Source organism: Hypanus sabinus, chromosome 16 (assembly GCF_030144855.1).
Source record: "Hypanus sabinus isolate sHypSab1 chromosome 16, sHypSab1.hap1, whole genome shotgun sequence".
NCBI lineage: Eukaryota > Metazoa > Chordata > Chondrichthyes > Myliobatiformes > Dasyatidae > Hypanus > Hypanus sabinus.
Window position 1 is genome coordinate 32,880,685 of NC_082721.1, and position 23,438 is coordinate 32,904,122.

At 39.7% G+C, this 23,438-nt stretch overlaps 1 protein-coding gene across 2 annotated transcripts in view; it reads left to right on the forward strand.

The window, feature by feature from the left end:
* The window catches only part of LOC132405812 (cation channel sperm-associated auxiliary subunit delta-like), a 59,112-nt gene that overhangs the window by 31,156 nt on the left and 4,518 nt on the right, over positions 1–23,438 (forward strand). Inside the window, exons 6-8 of one of the 2 annotated variants that reach the window (XM_059990811.1) lie at positions 1,585–1,704; positions 3,705–3,776; positions 8,909–9,001. In XM_059990811.1, the coding sequence (XP_059846794.1) occupies positions 1,585–1,704; positions 3,705–3,776; positions 8,909–8,968 (252 nt within the window). In that variant the 3' untranslated portion in view covers positions 8,969–9,001. Of the gene's footprint in view, positions 1–1,584; positions 1,705–2,057; positions 2,217–3,704; positions 3,777–8,908; positions 9,002–23,438 lie in introns of those variants that run through there. The other variant, XM_059990812.1, reaches the window with a different exon arrangement.

The following is a 23,438-nucleotide window of genomic DNA, read 5'->3' on the forward strand; positions in this document are numbered from 1 at the left end:
ATTGATGCCTCCATACCTGATGTCAATGCAACCACTTAGAATGCCCTCCATGGTACATTTATAGAAATTTTCTAGAGTCTTTGGTAACATAGTAAATCTCCATAAGACTATAGGACATAGGAGTAGAATTAGGCCATATGGCCCATTGTGTCTGCTGCTCCATTCCATCAAAGCTGGTTTATTAATCCTCTCAAACCCATTCTCCTGCCTTCACTCCAGAACCTTTGACTTTGACTTTGATTAATCAGAACCCTGATTGATCAGGAATCTATAAACCTCCACTTTAAATATACCCAGTGATGGTCTCCAGCTTTGTTTGCGGCATTGAATTCCACAGGTTCACCACCCTCTGGTTAAGAAATTTCTCCTGAACTATGTTCTAAAGAGATGCCCTTGTGTTCTGAGGCTGTACCCTCTGGTCCTAGATCCCCTACATAGGAAACGTACTCTCCATGTCCACTCTGTCTAGGCCTTTAAAAATTTGATTCCCCCCGCCTCCCCCATTCTTCTGAATTACAACAAGTTTAGTCCCAGAGCCATTAAACCCACCCATTCCTCTTTCATCAACCTGGGATCATTCTTATGAACCTACTCTGAACCCTTTCCAATGCTTGCACATTTTTTCATAGATAAGGGGCCCAAAACTACTCACAATACTCCAAGTACTGTCTGACCAATGCCTTCTAAAGCCTCAGCATTATGTCCTTGCTTTTCTATTCTAGTACACTCAAAATGAATGCTAACAGTGCATTTGCCTTCCGTATCACCATCTTAACATGCAAATTAACCTTCAGTGAAACCTGCATGTGGACTTCCAAATCTTTTTGTACTTCTGATTTCTGAATTTTCTCCCCATTTAGTAAACAGTCAATGCCTTTATTTCTTCTAAAGTGCATGATCATACACATCCCTACACTGTGTTCCATCTACCAGTTCTTTGCCTATTCTCTTCATCTGTCTCAGTCCTGTCAGACACTGCTTCCACAAACTCCTAATAAAATATAGCCACTGGTATTCCCTCTTTGTAATTACATCTGTATGTTCGGTTCATGACAGATCTTCAGAGATGTTGACACCAGGAAGTTGACTTCTAGATGAGAACAGCTATGTGTTCGCCTGATATCACCCCCCCCCCCCCGCCTTATTTCAGGCAGAAGTATTTATAGTTGGTTACGTGCTTTGGCTGTCTTTGTGAGAGCATTAAAGCATATCATGAATTTGTTTTACCATTGAGTGAGATACATTCTAAGCCACTCCATTCTACAATTGTATGCACTATGCTCATCTGAAATTTCCTGCCTTTAATGCCAAAATGTTCTGCTCTACCAGAAGAATTGTCCAAGAACATGGTAGCTCTGACTACAGATGTTTACATTGCTGATGCATCTTCATACCAGTAAAAGACATGTGCATGATTTATATGCAGTTCTCATTTTGCTGAAACCAGTATTTTATAGAAGATAACTATCAGGGACTGTGAATAATATTTTGTGTGCTGTTATGTGAACATTTAAAATTGTTACTAAATTTTGATTCCATTTTTGGAAGTTAATGGGGATTAATAATCTTTTGTTCCATTTACAGACTATAAGCTCTTTAGTTATTGCATATCACAAAAGTGTCAACATATCTGAAGTTTCAATATTCTTATCTACCAATGGTGGTTTGGATTTTGAAGAAATAAGGCCTGAAATGCCATCTGAGGTATGTTGTTACAAAGAGAGAGAAGGTTTTATTTTTAAGTACCCAAAATGTTTGTGATGGATAAAATTCAAATTTAAAATAATTTCTATTGATTTTTTGTACATGTACTGTAAGTGTAGCAGGTCTGTATGAACAGAGTTTAGTCCAAAAAAAGTCCTGGAAAGGCTAATTCTGCAATATTTTGACACATCTGAGAACAATAAAATTAATATTAGGGTTTAAAATGGGTGATGATAAATAGAAAACTTGTAATAAAAGTTGCATGATTCTCCCTTACATTGACTTGAGTTAAAAGGAAAATGAATCTGTATATATAATGTGCTAATTTGTTATAATTTCTTTTATATCATTAGACTGATACAGTTACCTGCAGTGTTCGGATGTGCTGTACATATTGAGAGATTGTGTTAAATTATTCCTTAGAAAATTTTTCCTCAGCTGAACTTGGCTCAAGCAACATGTGATGAATGCTATAACACCAACTCCTTAAGTTATTTTTGTATATATTTTTAGTTCACAAATATGTCCAGTTGAGTATTTTCCATATGTATGTTGTGTTCCAGTAGTTATGATGCTGGATTGGGAATGTAACGCTTATAATCTAGAGTTATGAGTTTAAATAAACATTGCACTTGAGGAATTTGAATTCAGTTAATTAAAACTGGTTGGTAATCTTCCCTTGATAATATCTTTATACTCAATTAAATGGCTTAATTATATTTCTTGTTTAGTCTATCAGCAGCCCCTTCTCTGATGCAACTCTGACAAGCTTTTAATGACTTATCCCTTTTACATCATTGCTACTGAATTAGGGTCTTGTATGCTGTTCTTCAGTGCAATATCCCAAAACTATTCTTCTACCTCCGGTGGTGGTACTTTATGATGCAAAAGATTGTCCAATTCTTCTCATTTTCTGTTATTATTTCAATTTATTGCTGATAAATCTAGTAAATATCTGCCATCTTATAGACACATGTGAACATCATCCTCTTTTTGTGGTCCAATTTAATAGCAGTATAGTGTCACCTGTTCATAAGGTTTTAGCTGCATATTAGATTTGCAATATACCTTCAGCCTCCATTTGCTCCTCATTTATCAATAGAAAGAGCCTAACTTGTTTTTTGATGCTATTATTGATACTGATCCACTGGTATATTGAAACAGAATGTCATTACTTGTATAAAGATCCATTGATATTTGTGATCCATTGAACTAATTTGTATTAATGATTCTACCTGTTCTAAACACAACCTGATATTTGCTAACTCTTCTTGAATTGAACATCATTGAACAAACAAGAGCAATTTGCCATGTGCCCTACAGCATCCATTAGATCTCATCAATATCTATTGTCCAGGTGTAAGTGAGAACTTCACTGTCTGAAGCTGCAGGCATAATGTGAAGGAATCTCTAATCTACCATCACCCATGAAATTGGGCAACTGCTTGCGAAAATAAAATCCAGCTTCTGCTGAAATCCACCCCTTCTGACTTCTTTTTATATGTTGTGTTGTCATTGCTTCTATTTGGAATATGTTCACTTTAGAATTCAGTTATTAAGTGGTTATTCTGACTCTGCCTTTCAGATACTTAGAAATGTGGATGAAGCAAAAGTTATTGTTTCAGATTGATAACTAGGAAGGTCAATAACCTGAAAAATTAGCTTCCTTTTTCTTTTGTTATAGATTTTGACCTGCAATATTTTTATTTTATTTCAAATTTACAGCATCTAGAGTATTTTGTTTACAGATATTTTTGAGTGGGAGATCATACAAATATAATTTTTAGCCCAAAAGTGACTTATCTCTAGACAAGTCCCTTCAAATATAAATACTGAAGGATTGAAATAGTGGATTAAATAGGATGACAATACTAATGAAAATATTTGCATTCACTTATATGGGTTATTTACTTCATTTTGTTTATCATGCACTTTATTTGTAAGTGTATGCATAAAACTCAGTAGCTGCTATTTTAAAATCAACTACCTTGTATCCATAGGGAATTTTTCAAGGAGCATTTATCTTCCCAACAATATCAGCATTATCATTATTAATAAGGGATAATCAAAAGGTATGTCTGCATCCTTTCAAAATTATTGTTGTCTTTATTTGATTATAATAGGGCTTCTTGAAATGCAGTAATTAGTAATTGTCATTTGTGACAGGAATACCTAATCTGTAGACTATTTTATGCTATTGTTTATCTGTTCTGACATTGGGATTACCTTTATTTCCCTATAGTAATGCAATCACTTGTTTCCTATCAAAGTAGAACTTTGTACCAGATGTAGATATTTACTGTATAAGTTTGATACTTTTGGCTCACTAATACCACATATATTTTCACCTAATGCATGGAGCTTCCAAGTTGAGTTGGTTTTATTGTCTCTGTGAGGGTAAAGATGGAGAAGTTTCACAGAATCACAGAAAGGTGATAGCTTAGAAGTAGGCTATTTGACCCATGACAACTCTATGTTAAAACCCTTCAGATAATCTCACAACTTGTTCTCTGTCTATGCAATTTTCATTCTAGCATTAACACCTAGAGAAAATAAATCTACATTGATCTCCACTCTCGGAAACAATTGTTGACTTCTGCACTCTGTTTCATTTGACCTAGCTGTTTCTATTATCTACAATGCTACAGCCCCTTTAGTTCCGTCAATTTTGATGACAAAAACTATTATCTTGTTGATGGCAAAACTATTGTTATTATATCACCGCAGAAAGATAAATGGAAAGATGGCTGCAAAGATGAGTATAAAAGTGATGTAGCTAGTAGATCTATTACCTCATAGCTCAGTGACCCATGTTTGTTTCTGCTCTCTTGTTCTACCCAAATGGAGTTTGCACATTCTGGATGTGATTATCTGAGCTTCCCAGTGCTCCACTCAGTTAGCACATTCCAAAGGCATGCAGTTTGGTAGGTTACTGGCCCCTAATGTGCAGGTGCTTAGTAGAATCAGGGCTGGATTGTGGGATTTCACGGGAATTTGCGGAAAATAAGGTTAATGTAAATGGGCACTTGATAGCATGGAGTCAATGGACCAAAGGACTTATTTCTGTGCAGTGATTTCTCTCTGAAAGATCGGTGAAAGCCTACACCAATTAGCCACAATCATGTGCTATGGACAGGCTTTGAATTTATTGAGATTTTTGATGCAATTCATCAATGCAGTATGAACTAATTCAACTGAAGATCCATTGCACGAAACCTTTTCTCTGTGGGAATATTTGGATATGTGATATAGACTCCAGCTAATTTGTTGACAACCTCTGTTCTGAAATACAGTTTGTTAATTCTGGATTCTCTGGTTATATGCTCTCAATCCAAGTGAAATTATTTTATTAATTCATCCAGGAGGGAATATAGATGTAACCTACAGAAATGGTTAGGTCAAATGAAACAGAGTGTAGAAGTCAACAATTGTTTCCGAGAGTGGAGATCAAATTAGACAAAATAAAACAATACAATCCTTTCACATTTCATCATTTCCCTAAGAATTATATTTAAAGTTCAAAGTAAATTTTATTATCAAAGTACATACATGTCATCATACACAACCATGAGCTTAATTTTCTTGGGGGCATACTCAATAAATCTATAGATAAATAACTATAACAGAATCATTGAAAGATTTCTGTACTGGGGTGTTCAATCAAAGTGCAGAAGATAAAAAAAACTTATGGAAGAGGAGGAAAAGCAATAAATAAATAAGCAAACAAACAAACGAACAAACAAGCAATAAATATCAAGAACATGAGATGAAGAGTCCTTGAAAGTAAGTCCATTGGTTATGGTAACATTTCAATGAAGGAGCAAGTGAAATTGAGTGAAGTTATCCCCATTGGTTCAAGAGCCTGATAGATGAGGGGAAATAGCTGTTCCTGAGCCTGGTACTGAGACTCTTGTACATTCTTCCTGATGGCAGCAGTGAGAAGAAAGCATGTCTTGGGTGGAGGGGTCCCTGATGAAGGATCCTTCCAGCGATAGCATTTCCTGTAGATGCATTTAATGGTTGGGAGGGCTTTACCCATAATGTCCTGGACTGTATCCACTACTTTTTTGTAGGATTTTCCATTCAATGGTATTGGTGTTTCTCTGCCAGGCTGTGATGCAGCCAGTCAATATACTCTCCACCAGACACCTATAGAAGTTTGTAGAGTTTTAGGTGTCAAGCTGAATCTTTGCAAACTATGAAGGAAGTAGAGGCGCTGGCATGCATCAAATTCTTCTGAAGGCAAGCATGCATTAGTATGGATTTTGGCAAATACGTCCTCTTCCCCATGAGTTGTGTACATTTGGAATATAATTGATTAGAGTCCAATGCTGTTGAAATATATTTTGACTGGATTGATTTGAATTTTCTATGCAACAAAGTAGAACATTAATAATTGTTATTAGTTTTATTTCAGGTACTTTGCAGTATATAGCAACCTCACTTCAAGTCCTTTCAGTTTAAATGTTAGTGATAGTGAGCTTTCATTTATACAACCAGTGGGAATGAAGGGATACATTGTCATTTGGAATAAATATTCACTGCTTTTCTCTCCTAACCATGGTAAGCCATTGAGGAGGGTGAGGGTGATATTTGTCTTTAAGATAAAATGAATCATGAAAATTAAATGATTAAAATGCCATTTGGAATGTTTAGTGATTAAATGTTTTAAGTTGATTATATGGTATTGAGTGATAAAAAAATTGAAATAAATTGCCAGTTTTGGCAATAAATTGCCAAAAACAGCATCAAAGTATGCTGTTTTTGAAGTCTGTGAACCAGACATCTGAAATGGCATTCAGTTCAGATGTTGACAATCAAAGTATTTCAGAATTTCTAACAGAACCCAGCACGAACTCTTAGGCAAACACCATACTAAAAACCTTACAGTCAGCGACAACCGTTTCAAACTGTGTTCCAGACCCAAACCAACAGCATGAATCAACAAAAGGTGATTACTTGCCACAAGCTGCTCCTGGCTGCAGTGCTTCTAATTGCACAGACATGTCTAAATTCTGATGTTCATTTGGTATAACTATTGAAACCTCTTGTTGACAGAATGTAGTGGCTACTCAAACAAAACAATCGTGCTGCTGGTGACTCCCACGGATTGTTTTACTTGTATGATACGCCCTCCAATCACTTCAATAATGGTGTTCCAAAAGTCAAACTGTATCCGATCCTTTATTAGCAACTAGCAAGCATACAATCTTGAAGCAAAGAAACTTAAGCAGAAATAAGTGTACTTAAGCATAATTTAAGCTTAATTAAGCAGTCAACAAAGACATGACATTTGTCTGTTCCCAGCTCTAAACTAAACTGTCCAGAACAAAACACAAATAAATAACTAATTCCCTTTGCTTTTACCACACTCTCCCTCTCATGACTAGTTGCCATAATACACATAATAAACATACAACACAGAATACAATGCAGATAGAAAACAGGTGCTTGGCTCCTACAGCATACTAAAGAAGCATAAAAAGTAGTATACTGACAAAAGCAGTGAGTCCAACTACACTGGCATGGAGAGAGATGTGCTGGTTATTTGCATCCTTTTAGTGAGAATAAGTTTCAGGACTATGAACTGTCATGGTCCCAACTAACTGCAGCAGGCAACAAAGTTTTGATGCTGTAATCTCCAGAGTCTGGTTAACTGCACCTTCCCTTTAAGACTCTGTTGCGAATGTGCCACAACTCTGAGGAGCTGAAGGGTACAAAGTAGCCCCCTCCTTTGTGAGAATCGCAAGATCGCTATTAATTCGGGTCTGGGACCCAGGAAATGAGAGAGAATCCTAAAGGTTTTTGGAATGTGTCCTGGCCCCTCAGCAAGACAAAGCCACAGATAACGGCCATTGTCTCTTGGAGATGGAATTGTGTATTGAGTACTGTACTATTCATTGAAGCCCTCAGGGAATGACCAGAGTGGGCTGGTTGAGGGATTGCATCATCCCAACCTGATTGACATCTGAGACCCCGTGAGTAAGGATAAAAGAGGGTCTGGGGAACAACCCCTTTAGACGCACCAGGAGAAACGCTAGAAATTCCGTGACAGCGTTTAATAGCGACAGCTGGTGGGGACTCGTGTGTGTGTCCATCCTTGCCTGGATGACAAGTTTTCCACGGAACAGCTTAGCTAAAGGACCAGCTACACAAACGGAACTCTCGAAGGATTGACATCATAAAAAGGAAAAGCTGGCAAGTTTCTAAAATCTCTCTCTTGACTCCAACCAAAGACTGCAGCCTGAATGAACTAAGTGACTTTGATATTTCCATCGGACAATACTTTATCCCCTAGACAATGATAGAGCTTATTTCTTATTGATTATTATTATACCCGCACTTTTAGATTTAGTACTGACGACGTATATTATCTGTATGTTTGCATTGATAGTATTTTTGTGTATTTACTAATAAATGATGTTAAAAATAGTACCATCAGACTTCAATGGACCTCTCTATCTTTGCTGGTAAGTGACCCAGTTACGGGGTTTGTAACAACTCAAACTGCCAATTATTGTCTGCCATGTTCCTTCATGGGGTAAGTCTGTACTTAAAGGCCTCATGTGAAGCATTCAGTGCTCAATTGTTAGAGTTCCATTTCCAGTACCACTGTTCGTGAATTCACCTTTGAATTTCATTTATGTCGTCTTGTTTATTTTGAGTCTGAGTTTATTTATTCCAGACCTTGCTCTGCACTTAGGTTCACCACCACCAATAGTTCTCTCATTACATAAACTTTATTTGATAGATTTCATAGTACTTGTAATAGTGAATAGAAAAAAGTCCTATGAAGTGTTTACAAATCTTGAAAAATAGTGTATGTAAATCATAAATATCAACATAAAACACCATGGTAGCAGAGTGATACCATTACAACTCGGGACATTGTTTGGAGTTCAGTTCTGGCCTCGTCTGTAAGAAATTTGTACTTCCTGTGACTGTATAGGTTTTCTCCAGGTGCTTTGGTTTCCTCCCCTAAGTCCAAAGATGTACCTGTTAGTATGTTAATTAGATGTTATAAATTGTCCTATAATTAGACTAGGGTTAAATAAGTGGGTTGCTGAGTGGCATGGCTCATTGGGTTGGAAGGGCCTGTTCTGCACTGTAACTCTAAATAAAAATACATTAACACAAGTTTAGAATTACTGAGTTTTAAATGATCAATATTTGAATTAAGGTCTCAATTTGTTCTGTCTTGCAGGCCGTACTGTGTATCCATTTTATTATCATTCAATCACTGGTCAAGAGAAGTCTTTCCTAGCTGAGAACAGTGTTATTCTCCAAGTTATTGTCAGTATGTTGTATTTACATTGATAAATTAATCTAATATGTATCATAGTATAATTTTTGACTGATCAGGTTAAAATTATGTAGAAGCTTTAAGAGTTTTATGGGAACAGGATGGCTGAGTTTCCTGTGAAATCCTATGATATGTCAATTTCAATATATGTTCTAATGATTAATTACAAGTTCTCACAGTTGCCAGCTTGTAATTTTCATTTGTGATCTTGGCAGTCAGTTCGTAAAGGAACATATGACAAGCTGATTGTGAATAGACTTATATAAGTATTAATTCCCCCCCCCCCCCCCCGGCAGTTTTCATGTTTTTATTTTTTTGCTGCAACTTATTTTCTGCTACTTATCTACTTAATACTGTTTTTCTATTACTGTATTGTTTTTATCTACCATTTTATTCAATTACCTGAGAGAAAGCCAAACAGAGTTTCATTGTATCTATGTATAATGACAATAAATATCATTCATTCATTATTTTACAACATTGAACTATAATTGATTTTATTTTGGCTTTTTTAACATTGATCAACAGAAAAAAACTCTTTCATGTCAAAATGAAAACAGATCTAAATAAGATCTAAATATAAAAATATAAAACATAAAATAATTGATAACATAAGTATTCACCCCAACTTTTAATATGACACACCAAATCATCACTGATGCAGCCAATTGGTTTTAGAAGTCACATTAGTTAAAAGGAAATCTATTTTTGGAGACCTGTGTGCAGTCAAGGTGTTTTATTGATTGTAGTAGAAATACACCTCTAACGGGAAGGTCCAACTGCTGGTGAATCAGTATCCTGGCAAAAACTACACCATGAAGACAAAAGAATACTCCAAGCAATTCTGTGAAAAAGTTATTGAAAAGCAAAATCAGGAGATGGATACAAGGAAATTTCCAAGTCGCTGAATATCTCTTAGAGTACAGTTAAGTCAATCATCAAAAACTGGAAAGACTATGGCACAGCTGTAAATATGCCTAGAGCAGGCTTTCCTCAAAAACTGAGTGTCTGTGCCAGAAGGGGACTAGTGAGGGAGGTCACCAAGAGACCCATGACAACTCTGGAGGAGTTACAAGCTTCAGTGACTGAGATGGAAGAGACTGTGCATACAACAACTGTTGCCTTGCTGTTTCACCAGTTGTAGCTTTATGGAAGAGTAGCCAGGAGAAAGCGACTGTTGCAAAAAACTCACATGAAATCTCAGCTAGAGTTTGCCAGAAGGCATGTGGGAGACTTTGAAGCCAGCTGGATGAAGGTTCAATAGTCTGATAAAACCAAATTCAAGCTTTATGACCATCGGACTAAACTCTGGGATAAGCCAAACACCATACATAATCAAAAATACACCATCCCTACTGTGAAGCATGGTGATGGCTGCATCATGTTATGGGGATGTTTTACTGCAGCAGGCCCTGTCAGACTTGTGAAGATAGAGGGTAAAATGAATACAGCAAAATACAGGGAGATCCTGGGGGAAAACCTGATGCAGAACTTGGGAGAAGATTTGTTTTCCAGCAAGGCAATGACACCAAGCATAAAGCCAAAGCTACACAGGAATGGCTTAAAAACAACAAAGTTAATGTCCTGGAGTGGCCAAGTCAGAGACCAGACTTCAATTCAATTCAGCATTTGTAGCTGGACTTGAAAAGGGCTGTTCACTCACAGTCTCCATGCATTCTGACAGAGTTTGAGCAGTTTTGTAAAGAGGAATGGGGGGAACATCTGCAGTGTCCAGATGTACAAAGCTGGTAGAGACCTATACACACAGACTCAAAATGATGTAATTGCTGCCAAAGATGCATCTACTAAATACTGACTTGAAGGGGATGATTACATATGCAATCAATTATTTTTGTGTTTTATATTTGTAATTAATTTAGATAACTTTGTAGAGATGTTTTGACTTTGACATGAAGGAGTCCTTTTCTGTTGATCAGTGTCAAAAAAAGCCAAATTAAGTCCACTGTGATTCTATGTTATAAACAATAAAACATTCCCCTTAGCACTAATTATTGACCCATAACTTCCACTTGCGCATTGATTTGTTGCTCTCTCTGCAAAGTGAATATACACATTCACTTCTATTCTGAGTACGTGCCTTTATTTATTTGATATATAGCTGTACAGATACAATGAATTGGTGATGAGTAGGAACATGAATGTCACCGAATATCACCAACTGCACTGAATTCAAAGGAAGGGAGAGAGACAGTGAGAAGGAAGAGTGTACCAATACGGACAAGGCAGTCATGGATGCTAGAAAAGGGTGCATGAGTAACAGTGCACAATACACAGAGAGAGACGCACCACTAGCAAAATTAAAGTTAAAATAATGTGAATGGCCTACTCCTGCACCTATTGTCTACTGTCTATTTTCTCTGGATGCTTTCAAGAACGAGTTAGATAGAGCTCTGAAAGATAGTGGAGTCAAGGGATATGGGGAGAAGGCAGAACGGGGTACTGATTGGATGGTCAGCCATGATCACATTGAATGGAGGTGCTGGCTTGAATGGCTGAATGGCCTACTCTATTGTCTATTGTCTACTGTGATGATGGCCTTAGTCGGGACAGTTGACAACTTTGTGCTATTGAGGACTGGGAATCATATATTGAGAGGGTTGAACTGTATTGTAATGTTAATGAAATGGATGAGATAAAGAAAGTCTCCACACTTCTTAGCTTAATGGGTGCTAAAGTGTACAGTCTCTTATGCAATGGTAGTTCCTGAAAAGCCAGCAAACAAGACATTCAATGAAATTGTTGCAATTTGAGCCCAAAACCACTAATAAAAGCTGAGAGTTTAGATTTCACAAAAGGAACCAGTGAAAGGATGAAAGCATGTCTGAATACATTGTAGAACTGCACAAGCTTTCCCAATACTGTGACTTTGGAGATGGACTTTCTGATGCATTAAGGGACAAATTTGTATGTGGCATGCATAGTCAAAACATTCAAAAAAGACTACTGTCAGAAAGAGACCTGATCTTAGTGTGGATATTGATCATTGCAATATCATTAGAAACTGCAGCAAAGGATTCAGTAGAACTACAGAAAAAGAAATGTATAAATGTGAAATGTATAAAATGTTGCTGAATGGTGCAAAAAGCCAAAAATGTAATTGATGTGGCAAATCCTCCTGTATTGCAGATGACCGTTGGTTCAAATAACAAGTTTTCAGAAAGGGTCACAGACAGGCCCTCATAGAAAGAGTGTGCAAGTCAGATAAATAGCATGACCAAAGAGAAAATCACACAGAGTGAAAAGTTTCAAACACAAAACTAAACGAATGCATAATATGACTGAATGTGAAACTGGATCAGATAACACAGAGTCTGACAAAGTTGAGCTGTCATGCCTTGAACTGTATAGCATAACTGAAGCACACTGTAAAATCATACGGATCACAACAGATGTGTCTTGGTGTAAAACTGAAAATGGAGCTGGATACAGGGTCAGCTTTGACCATAATTTCAGAGGCTGTCTACAACAGACTGTTAACTTTACAAAAGATGTCAGTGATGCTAAAGACCTACAGGGGTGAAAAAGTGTTTCCCGAAGGCAAACTGAAAGTGAATGTTATGTAAAGGAGCAAAAACAGAGGTTAGAGCTTTATGAGTTGAAAAGTGGGGGGCCAGCTCTTTCCAGATATGAATGGTTGTGAAAAATCCCACACGACTGACACAATTAAAGCTCTCAAAATATCAACAACAGGCAACCGCAGCCCAAACTGTAGCACTAACCGGAGACTGTCACAGCAGCTTAATGCTAATGAAAGTGTTTGAGCTTGAGAAGGATATTAGTAAATTCAAAGGCATGAAGGCCAGAAATGAAGGCGACACCAAAATTACATAAAGCACAATTAGTGCCTTTTGCACTATGTCCTAAAGTGGATGCTGAGCTTCAGAGCTTGGAGGCATCTGGTATTCTCTGCAAAGTTGAGTGAAGCGATTGTCCCGGTGATCAAGAATGGGAAGGCTGGAGCTGTTCACATATGCAGGGACTTCAAAGTGAGCACCAACCCTGTGCTGTGCAGTATCCCCTGCCATGAATAGAAGACATTTTTGCGCCTTTGGCAGGCGGGGAGAGGTTTTCAAAGATCGATTTGTCATAAGCCTATCTACAAATGGAGATTGAGGAGTCAAGCATGAAGGTCCACACAGTCAACACTCACAAGGGACTGTTCCATTATAATTGACTTGCCTTGGGGTTGCGTCAGCCCCAGCAATTTGGCAAAAATCAATGAGCCAAGTGCTTCATGATATTCCAGGAACACCATATTATCTTAATGACACCACTGTGACTGGCAAGAATGATGAAAAGCACACCCAGAACCTTGGTAAAGTGCTTACCAGGCTAAGTGAGTATTGTCTGTGTGGAAGAGAGACAAATGTGAGTTTTTCAAGAATGAAATCTCATATTGTGGATATGTCATTGACAAGCACAGCTTATATAAGTCACAAGAGAAGATTGAAGCAGTGCTGCAGGCACCCAAACTGGAAAATGTGTCACAACTCAGATCATACTTGGCCTTGTAAATTACTACCATAGATTTCTCCCAAATCTTGCTACAGTGCTGCAGCCATTGAATGTACTGTTGCAGACAGAAGCAATGTGGGAATGGTCAGAAAGATGTAAAAAGAGCATTCAAAGAAATGAAGAGACTAATAACATCACATGAACCGCTCACTCATTATGAGCTCTCTCTGCCCATCAGACTGGTGTATAATGCGTCCCCTTAAGGCACTGATGCCATTTTGTCACACACTATGGAAGATGGATCTGAGTGTCCAATTACGCTTGCTTCAAGATCACTGACGAGCGCAGAATATAACCTCGCCCAGATCAACCAAGAGACCCTTAGTCTAGTATGGGGAATAAAGAAGGTCCACACTACTTCTATAGACCAAAGTTTATCCTAGTGCCAGACCCCTTGTGTCCATTTTCAATTCCAGGAAGGGAATCCAACTACCTGGTTGCAGCATTGAGCACTTTTCTTAGAAGCCCATTCTTATGACTTAAAGTTCTAGGTATCAAGCAACACAGCAATGCTGACAGCTTGTCATATCTTCCGCTGTTGACAACTGAAGAAGAAAAGTCTTCATTCTGCGACCCAGCAGAGGTATTCTACACAGCATTGGCGGACCAGCTGCCAGTAACAAGTAACAAATAACAAAGAATGACCTGATATGGTTAAAAGTCTATGGCATCACCTGCATAGATGGATAGGTCATAGTAATCCTATGTTTGCAGAGGTCTCAGTGAGATGAGACCAATTGTCTGTATGTCGAAGAACCCTGATGTGTGGATCTCATGTTATGTTTTCCTCTAAACTGCACACCAGAATGTTAGAGAATCTGTGTGAAGGACCCCTGGGTACAGGTGAAGAGTTTCACCTGGAGCTTTGTGTGGTGGGTGGGAATAGATAGATTGAAAACTTGACCAAAAGCTGTTTGGGATGCTAAAAAGTTCAAAATGCCCCCTCACAGGCACCTTTATAAGTGTGGAAGTGGCTGTCTTCACCATGGCAAAGAGTGCATATTGATTTTGCTGAGCCATTCATGAACTCCATGTTTCTGATTGCTGTGGATGCTCATTCAAAGTGACTTGAGGTCATACCAATGAAGTCAACCATATCAGAAAAGACTGTTTCTGCTCTGAAGACTACCTTCTCCAGAAATGGCTTACCTGAATAAATTGTGAGTAACAATGGACCACAATACAAGTCAGAAGAGTTGAAATTATTCATGAGTTAAAATACCATTAAATATTTCCAGTCAGCTCCTCACCACAAAGCAATGAATGGGTTCAGTTCAAAGGTTCAAAGGTCAAATTTAAAGTGGTTGGTAAGTTGATAGAGAAGATCCGGAGATGCAGAATTTATGAACATTTGGAGAGGCATAGTATGATTAGGAATAGTCAGCATTTGTGAAAGGCAGGTCGTGCCTTACGAGCCTGATTGAATTTTTTGAGGATGTGACAAAAAAACATTGATGAAGGTAGAGCCGTAGATGTAGTGTATATGGATTTTAGCAGGGCGTTTGATAAGGTAACTCATGCAAGGCCAATTGAGAAAGTAAGGAGGCATGGGATCCAAGGGAGTATTGCTTTGTGTATCCAGAAGTGGCTTGCCCACAGAAGGCAAAGAGTGGCTGTAGACAAGTCATATTCTGCATGGAGGCTAGTGACCAGTGGTGTGCTGCAGAGATCTGTTCTGGGACCCCTACTCTTTGTGATTTTTATAAATGATCTGGATGAAGAAGTGGAGGGAAGGGTTAGTAAATTTGCTGATGCCACAAAGGTTGGAGGTGTTGTAGATAGTGTGGAAGGCTGTCAAAGGTTACAGCAGGATATTAATAGGATGAAAAACTGGGCTGAGAAATGGCAGATGGAGATCAATACAGGTAAATGTGAGTGGTTCATTTTGGTAGGTCAAATATGATGGCAGAATATAGTATTAATGGTAAGATTCTTGGCAGTGTGGAGGAGCAGAAGGATCTTGGGGTCTGGGTCCATAGGACACTTAAAGCTGCTGCACAGATTGACTCTGTGGTTAAGAAAGCATTAGCCTTCATCAACTGTGGGATTGAGTTTAGGAGCTGAGGGGTAACGTTGCAGCTGTATAGGTTGCACTTCTGGTTGCCTCATTATAGGAAAGATGTGGAAACTATAGAAAGGGTGCAGAGGAGATTTACAAGGATGTTGCCTGGATTGGGGGTATCCCTAGTGAGAACAGGTTGAGTGAACTTGGCCTTTATTCCTTGGAGTGAGGGAGGATGAGAGGTGACCTGATAGAGGTGTATAAGATGATGAGAAGCATTGATCGTGTGGATAGTCAGAGGCTTTTTCCTAGTGCTGAAATGGTTAGCACAAGAGGACACAGTTTTAAGGTACTTGGAAGTAGGTACTGAGGAGATGTCAGGGGTAAATTTTTTACGCAGAGTGGTGAGTGATGGAATTGGCTACTCGTGACAGTGGTGGAGGCGGATACGATAGGGTTTTTTAAGAGAATCCTGGATAGATACATGCTCAGAAAAATAGAGGGCCATGGATAACTCTAGGTAATTTCTAAGGTAAGGACATGTTCAGCACAGCTTTGTGGGCCAAAGGGCCTGTATTGTGCTGTAGGTTTTCTATGTTTCTATGTTAATATCAAAGAAATGTGTACAATACACATCCTGAAATGCTTTTTCTTCGCAAACATCCACGAAAACAGAAAAATACCCCAAAGACTAAATGACAGTTAAACGTGAGAACCCCAAAGTCCCTGCCCCCAGTTCCCCACTTCTGTGTGTAAGTGGCAGCAAGCAATGATCCCCCACCTCCCCCCAGCAAAAAGAAGCGCATCTGCACCATCACTGAGCCCAAGCACATGCTAAGCAATAGCAAAGACACAGACCAAAGTTACTCCAAAGGCTTCGAATTTAATCTGACATTCGACAAACCATGAGTTCTCTCTCTCCCTGGCAAGGGAGAAGAAGGTAACCTCGATTTTCACAGCAAATGGGAGACAGAACAACAACCCACTGGTTTACGTTAAAAGTCTGTTTTCATTTTTTTCAAGCTCTATGTCCAAAGATTGCAAAAACCTCGGGTCTTTGGGCCCACAGTAAAAGATTTTCTGGCCTCCCCAATGACACACGAGTGTCCTGCTGTGACACTGACCCTTGATCTGCCTGTCTCCAGAGCCCTGAGATCTTAGGCTTCCAAACATGATCGAGGCTCTCAGGTTAAACCCTTGGCATGTCGAATAATGGCCAGCCATGGAACCCCGAGAACGGGTCTCATTCCCATAAAGAACCAAAGCTTATGTGTAACTCCAGATCAGGGTCTTCAAAAGAGCCCTGAAAGAGAAAAATAAAGATATTAAAGATGGAAATAGAGCTGTTTCCGAAGATGCAAGCAAAGGTGAAAGCTTTGTCCAAGCCTTCAAGAACTCCATTAAAGCTACAGACAAGGTGGGCAACTTCCTTTTTGAGTATTGGAATTCTGTTCATGTAACAACAAAATCAAACACCTGCAATGCTGCTCATGAGCAGGAGTCTGAAATATTGTATAGACCCACTGAAACCAGATCTATGGAGGGAAGTGCAGAATAAGCAGTTCAGCTATTTGCCACGTAAATCCTCAAGGTTGGACAGGAAGTCCACATGTGTGATTACCGAGAAGACATGTGGACAACCAGTAGGATAACTAAAAGAACTGGACGACTAATGTACATAGTGGATGTTGGAGATCAGATATGGAGACATCATGTGGACCAGATACTGGATGCTCAGCGGAAGAAACACCTGAGTTGAATGCATCCAACAACACGGGTACGTTAGAGCCACCCGACTTGCCTCTCATTGATGATCTTTGATAAGACACTGGCCAAACTTGATGCCATTCCATAGGTCCAAAGGCACTATCCTGAAAGAAACAGAGCGTCATCCAAAAGACTGAATCTTTAGTATAGTGAAGTTAGTTATGCACTGTTATTGTGAAAGCATGTTTATTTGAATGTGGTTTGTTAAAGGGAAGTTGAATGTTACATTTATAGTGTTATGTTACATTAATCGAAAGGGGGAGGAAGTGTAACATGGATCTACCATATTTCTTTTAGCGCAATGACTCCCCTTAGCACTAATTATTGACTGATAACTTCCACATGTGCATTGATTTGTTGCTCTCTCTACAAAGTGAATATACATGTTAACTTCTACTCCAAGTGCCAGTGCTGCCTTTATTTATTTGACATGTAGTTGTACAGACACAAGCAGTTATTGTAGGATTTCCCTGTGGCCATTCCCCTCAACAACAAGTATGCCACTTTGGATACTGCTTGGAGGATAGACTATCAGGGCACAACAGCAGCAGCCAGGCCAGTGGCACTGTGGCCAGCTCTGAGGCTCAGCAGGGTAGGTTAAAGTTAGGCAAAGCATAATGATAAGAGACTCAATAGTTAGGGGAAATAGACAGCAGATTCTGAGGCCAGTGTTGCCTCCCAGGTGTTATGGTCCAGGATGTAGTCCAGACTGCAGAGGTCATGGTGCATATTGACACCTATGGCATAGGTAGAAAGGGGGAAGAGGTCCTACACAGTGAGTATAGGGAGTTAGGGAAGAGTTGATGAGCAGGGCCTTCAAGTTAATAATCACTCGATTACTCCCAGTACTATGTGCTGGTCAGGGCAAACATAGATTGATAGTACAGAAGAATGTGTGGCCAAGGAACTCGTGCAGGGGGCAGAGTTTCAGATTTCTGGGCCATTAGTATCTTTTCTGGGGACGGTATGACCTGTACAGAAAGAACTAGTTACACGAAACCCAATGGGGACCAATATCTTTGTGGCAGTTTTGCTAGAGTTGTTGGGAAGGGTTTAACCTAAACTGGCAGGTGAAGGAAACCAGAGTGATAGGACTGAGGATGGGGCAGTTGATATACAAGACGATGTAGCATGTAATGAGACTATGAAGAAGGACAGGCAGATGATAGAGCAAAATTGCAGTTAATGGGATGGATGATGTTAAGTGTAATATGGGCGCAAAATTGAAAAGGGTGATGAATACAGGACTGAAGATATTCTATTTGAATGCACACAAAATATGAAATAAGGTAGATGATGTTGTAGTGCAGTTAGAGATTGGCAGTTAAGACATTGTGACCATTACCAATAAATGGGTGAGAAGATAACAGCTGGGAGCCTGACATCTAAGGATGCACTATGTATTGAAAAGTCAGGCAGATGGGCTGGGGTGGCTCTGTTGGTAAAAAATTAAATAAAATCCTTAGAAAGAGGTGTCATAGAATTAGAAGATTTAGAAACCCTGTGGGTAGATTGAAGAAAATGCAAGGGTAAAAAGATCCAGATGGAGGTTATATAGAGGCTCTCGAACAGGAGCCAGTGCGTGAGATATAAAAGTTTCAACAGGAAATAGCAAAGGCATGTAATAAGGCCAATGTTACAATAGTCATGGATGATTTCAATATGCAGGTAGATTGGGAAAATCAAGTTGGTGCTAGTTCCTTGAGAGGGAATTTGTAGAGGGAATGTCTATGAAATTGCCTTTAAAGCAGTTTGTGCTTGAGCCCAGTTGGGGAAAGGCAATTCTGGATTTTTTGGATTTTTTTTCTCTCCAGTCCTGCTGAAGGGTTTTGGCCCAAAACATTGACTGTACTTTTTTCCGTGGATGCTGCCTGGCTGCTGAGTTCCTTCAGCATTTTGTGTGTGTTGCTCGGATTTCCAGCATCTGCAGATTTGCTCTTGACTGGATTGTGTGTGGTGTAACAAACCAGATTTGATTAGCGAGCTTAAGGTAAAGGAGCTCCGGAAGATTGGAGGGTTGCTGATGTTGTTCCCTTATTCAAGAAAGGGAGTAGAGATAGCCCAGGAAATTATAGACCAGAGAGTCTTACCTCAATGGTTGGTAAGTTGATGGAGAAAATCCTGAGAGGCAGGATTTATGAACATTTGGAGAGGTATAATATGATTAGGGATAGTCTGCTTGGCTTTGTCAAAGGTAGGTCGTGCCTTACCAGCCTGATTGAATTTTTTGAGGATGTGACTAAACATATTAATGAAGGAAGTGCAGTAGCTGTAGTGTATATTGATTTCAGCAAGGCATTTGATAAGATATCCCATACAAGGCTTATTGAGAAAGTAAGGAGGCATGGGATCCAAGGGGGTATTGCTCTGTGGATCCAGAAATGGCTTGCCCACAGAAGGCAAAGAGTGGTTGTAGGTGGGTCATATTCTGCATGGAAGTCAGTGACCAGTGGTGTGCCTCAGGGATCTGTTCTGGGACCCTTCCTCTTCGTGATTTTTATAAATGACCTGGTTGAAGAAGTGTTGGTCCTGGCTTTTATGCTGCAATACCACTTCCTGGATGGTAGCAGCTGGAATAGATTGTGATTGGGTTGGCTTGGGTCCCCAATGATCTATGGGCCCTTTCTACATACCAGTCCTTGTAAATATCCTGAATCATGGGAAGTTCACAACTACAGATGTGCTGGGCTCTCTGCACCACTCTCTGCAGAATCCTGCAATTAAGGGAGGTACAGTTCCCATAGCAGGCTGTGATGCAGCCAGTCAGGATGCTCTCAATTGTAGAAAGTTCTTAGGATTTGGGAGCCCATACCAAACTTCCTCAACCATCTGAGGTGAAAGAGGTGCTGCTGTGCCTTTTTCACTACACAGACCATGTGAGGCCCTCGGTGATGTGGATGCTGAGGAACTTAAAGCTGTTCACCCTCACGACCTCAGATCCATTGTGTTAATAGGGGTTACCCTGTCCCCATTCCTCCTGTAGTCCACAACCAGCTGCTTTGTTTTAGTGACATTGAGGGAGAGGTTGTTTTCTTGACACCATTGTGTCAGAGAGATGTCTTCTTCCCTGTAGGCCACCTTTTTATTGTTTGAGATCAGACCAATCAATGTGGTGTTTGGGCAAATTTAATTAGTAGATTAGAGCTGTGGGTGGCAACACAGTCATGGGTGTACAGAGAGTAAAAGGGAGGGCTTGGTACACAGCCCTGAGGGGCTCCTGTGTTGAGAGTCAGAGGGGTGGAGGTGAGGGAGCTCACTCTTATCACCTGCTTGCGATTTGACAGGAAGTCCAAGATCCAGCTACACAAGGCAGGGTCAAGGCCAAGATCTTTGAGCTTCCTGTCGAGCCTGGATGGAATTATGGTGTTGAATGCTGAACTGTACTCCAAGAACAGCATCCTTCTTCTCCAGATGTCTAAGCATGGTATGTAGAGCAGTGGCTATTGTGTTGTCTGTCGATCAGTTGTGTCAGTAGGTGAATTGTAGAGGGTCAAGTTTGGGTGGTAGCATGCTGCAGATGTAATCCTTGACCAGCCTCTCAAAGCATTTACTTATTATTGAGGTGAGTGTGACAGGACGCCAGTCGTTCAGGTATGTTATCTTGGTCTTTTTTTTGGCACAGGGACAATGGTAGATAATTTGAAGCAGGAGGGCACTCTACAATGGGAGAGGGAAAGATTAAAAATGTCTGTAAACTGGCCTGCCATTTGTGCTGCGCACATCATGAGTACTCACCCTGGGATGCCGTCTGGTCATGCAGCCTTGCGATTGCCCACTCGTTGGAAACATCCGCATACCTCAGCCTCAGACATGACTAGATTGTAGGTTGAAGCTGTGGTTTTCCTCGGAGGCTCAGAGTTAGCGACATTGAACCAAGTATAAAAGTGATTGAGCTCATCTGGGAGAGAAGCCATGATGTTGTCCGCACCACTATGCTTGGCTTTGAAGTCTGTGATAGTATGCAACCCTTGCTACAAGTCATATGTGCTATTCATTGTGAATATTGACTCAATCTTGTCCCTGTATTGTTGTTTCACAGCCTTGATAGCTTTGCATAGATTGTAGCTGCTTTTCTTGAGGTCCTGCTGATTGCCGGCAATGTAAGCTCTATGTCGCGCAGCAAGTGCTGTTCGTGTGGAACTATCGATCCAGGGTTTCTGGTTCAGGAAGACCCTGACTGACTTCTGGGGGACAATATTGTCGATGCACTTCTGAATGAAGCACATGACTCTATCCGTGAACTCAGACATCCTCATCATGGAAGACATTCCAGTCAACGTCATGAAAGCAGTCCTGCAGCATGGAGACTGATTGGGTGGACCAGCAATGGACAGTTTTAACTATGGCCGCCGCTTCTTCAGCTTCTACCTGTACGTCGGCAAAAGCAGATGACAGAGCAGCAATGGCTGGAGTTTCTGGGGGCAATTTGGAAGGTGCAAAATAGATACATCTCAAAGAAGAAGTATTCTGAAAGTAGGATGATACAATAGTGGCTTTCAAGAGAAGTCAAAGCCAACATAAAAGCAAAAGAAAGGACATATAATAGAGTAAAAATTAGTGGGAAGTCAGAGGATTGAGAAACTTTTGAAGACATACAGCAACTGAAAAAGATTAGGTAAGAAAAGATGAAATATGAAGGTAAGATAACTAATAATATCAAAGAGGACACCAAAAGTTTTTATGGATATATAAAGAGTAAAAGAAAGGCAAGAGTGGACGTCAGATGCTGGAAAATTATGCTGGAGAGGTAGTAATGGGGGACAAAGGAATGGTGGGCGAATTTAATAAATGTTTTGCGTCAGTCTTCACTGTGGAAAACGTGCAGTTTGCCAGGAATTTGAGACTGTCAGGGCAGAAGTGAGTGTAAGGAGAAGTTGAAAAGTCTGAAAGTAGATAAATCACTTGAAGTAGATGGATTACACCCCAGGGTTCTGAAAGAAGTAGCTGAAGAAATTGTGGAGGCATTAGTAATGATCTTTCAAGAATCACCAGATTCTGGAATGGTTCCAGAAGACTGGAAAATTGCAAATTTCTCTCCACTCTTTAAGAAGGGCAGGAAACAGAAGGAAGGAAATTATAGGGTGTGCAGCCATGCAGTCAATGAAATGCTCCCACACACATTTCCCTTGTTGTCGTGCAGCTGTAATTTTCTTTATATAATGTGCTGCGCATTTTTCAGGCCATGTAAAAATTTCCTGCTCAGAGCAATGGTTAGTTTGTGGAGCTGTAAAAGAAATAGAGTGAACTTTGATGGTCATATACTTTGATAAAAGGTATAGAGGTGTCATCTATTTTCTAAACATGAAGAAAATTAAAAAATCAGAGGTGCAAAGGGACTTAGAAGTCCTTGTGGAGGATTCCCTAAAGTTTAACTTGCAGATTGAGTTGATATTGAGAAAGGAGAATGCAATGTTAGCATTCATTTTGAGAGGACTGGAGTGTAAGAGCAAGGATGTGATGCTGAGGCTTTATAAAGTATTGGTCAGACTACACTTGGAGTACTATGAGCAGTTTTGGACTCCTTATCTAAGAAAAGATTTACTGACATTGGAGAGGTCCAGAGGAGGTTCACGAGAATGATTCTGGGAACGAAAGGGTTAATTTAAGGAGCATTTTATGGCTGTGGGCCTGTTCTCACTGAAGTTTAGAAGAAATGTGTGTGTGTGGGGGGAATCTCATTGAAAACTATCAAATATTGAATGGGTGTGGAGAAGATATTTCTTATGATGGGTGAGTCTAGAACCAGATGGGATAGCCTTAGAATAGAGGGGCGTCCATTTAGAACAGAGATGAGAAGGAATTTCTTTAGCTAGAGGGTGGTGAAATCAGTGAAATTCATTACCACAGTTGCTGTGGAGACCAAGTCACTGAGTAATTTCAAAGTGGAGGTTGATGGGTTTCTTAGTCAGGGTGTCAAAGTTACGAGGAGAATGGGGTTGAGAGGGATTATAAAGCAATCATGATAGAATGGATGAACAGACTTGATGGGTGAGTGGCCCAATTCTGCTCCTATGTTTTATGGTCTTATGGTCTATATCACCGTATGCTACCTTGAGATTCATTTTCTTACAGACATTTACAACAATGTTAAGAAACACAATAGAATTTATGAAAAGCTATACATAA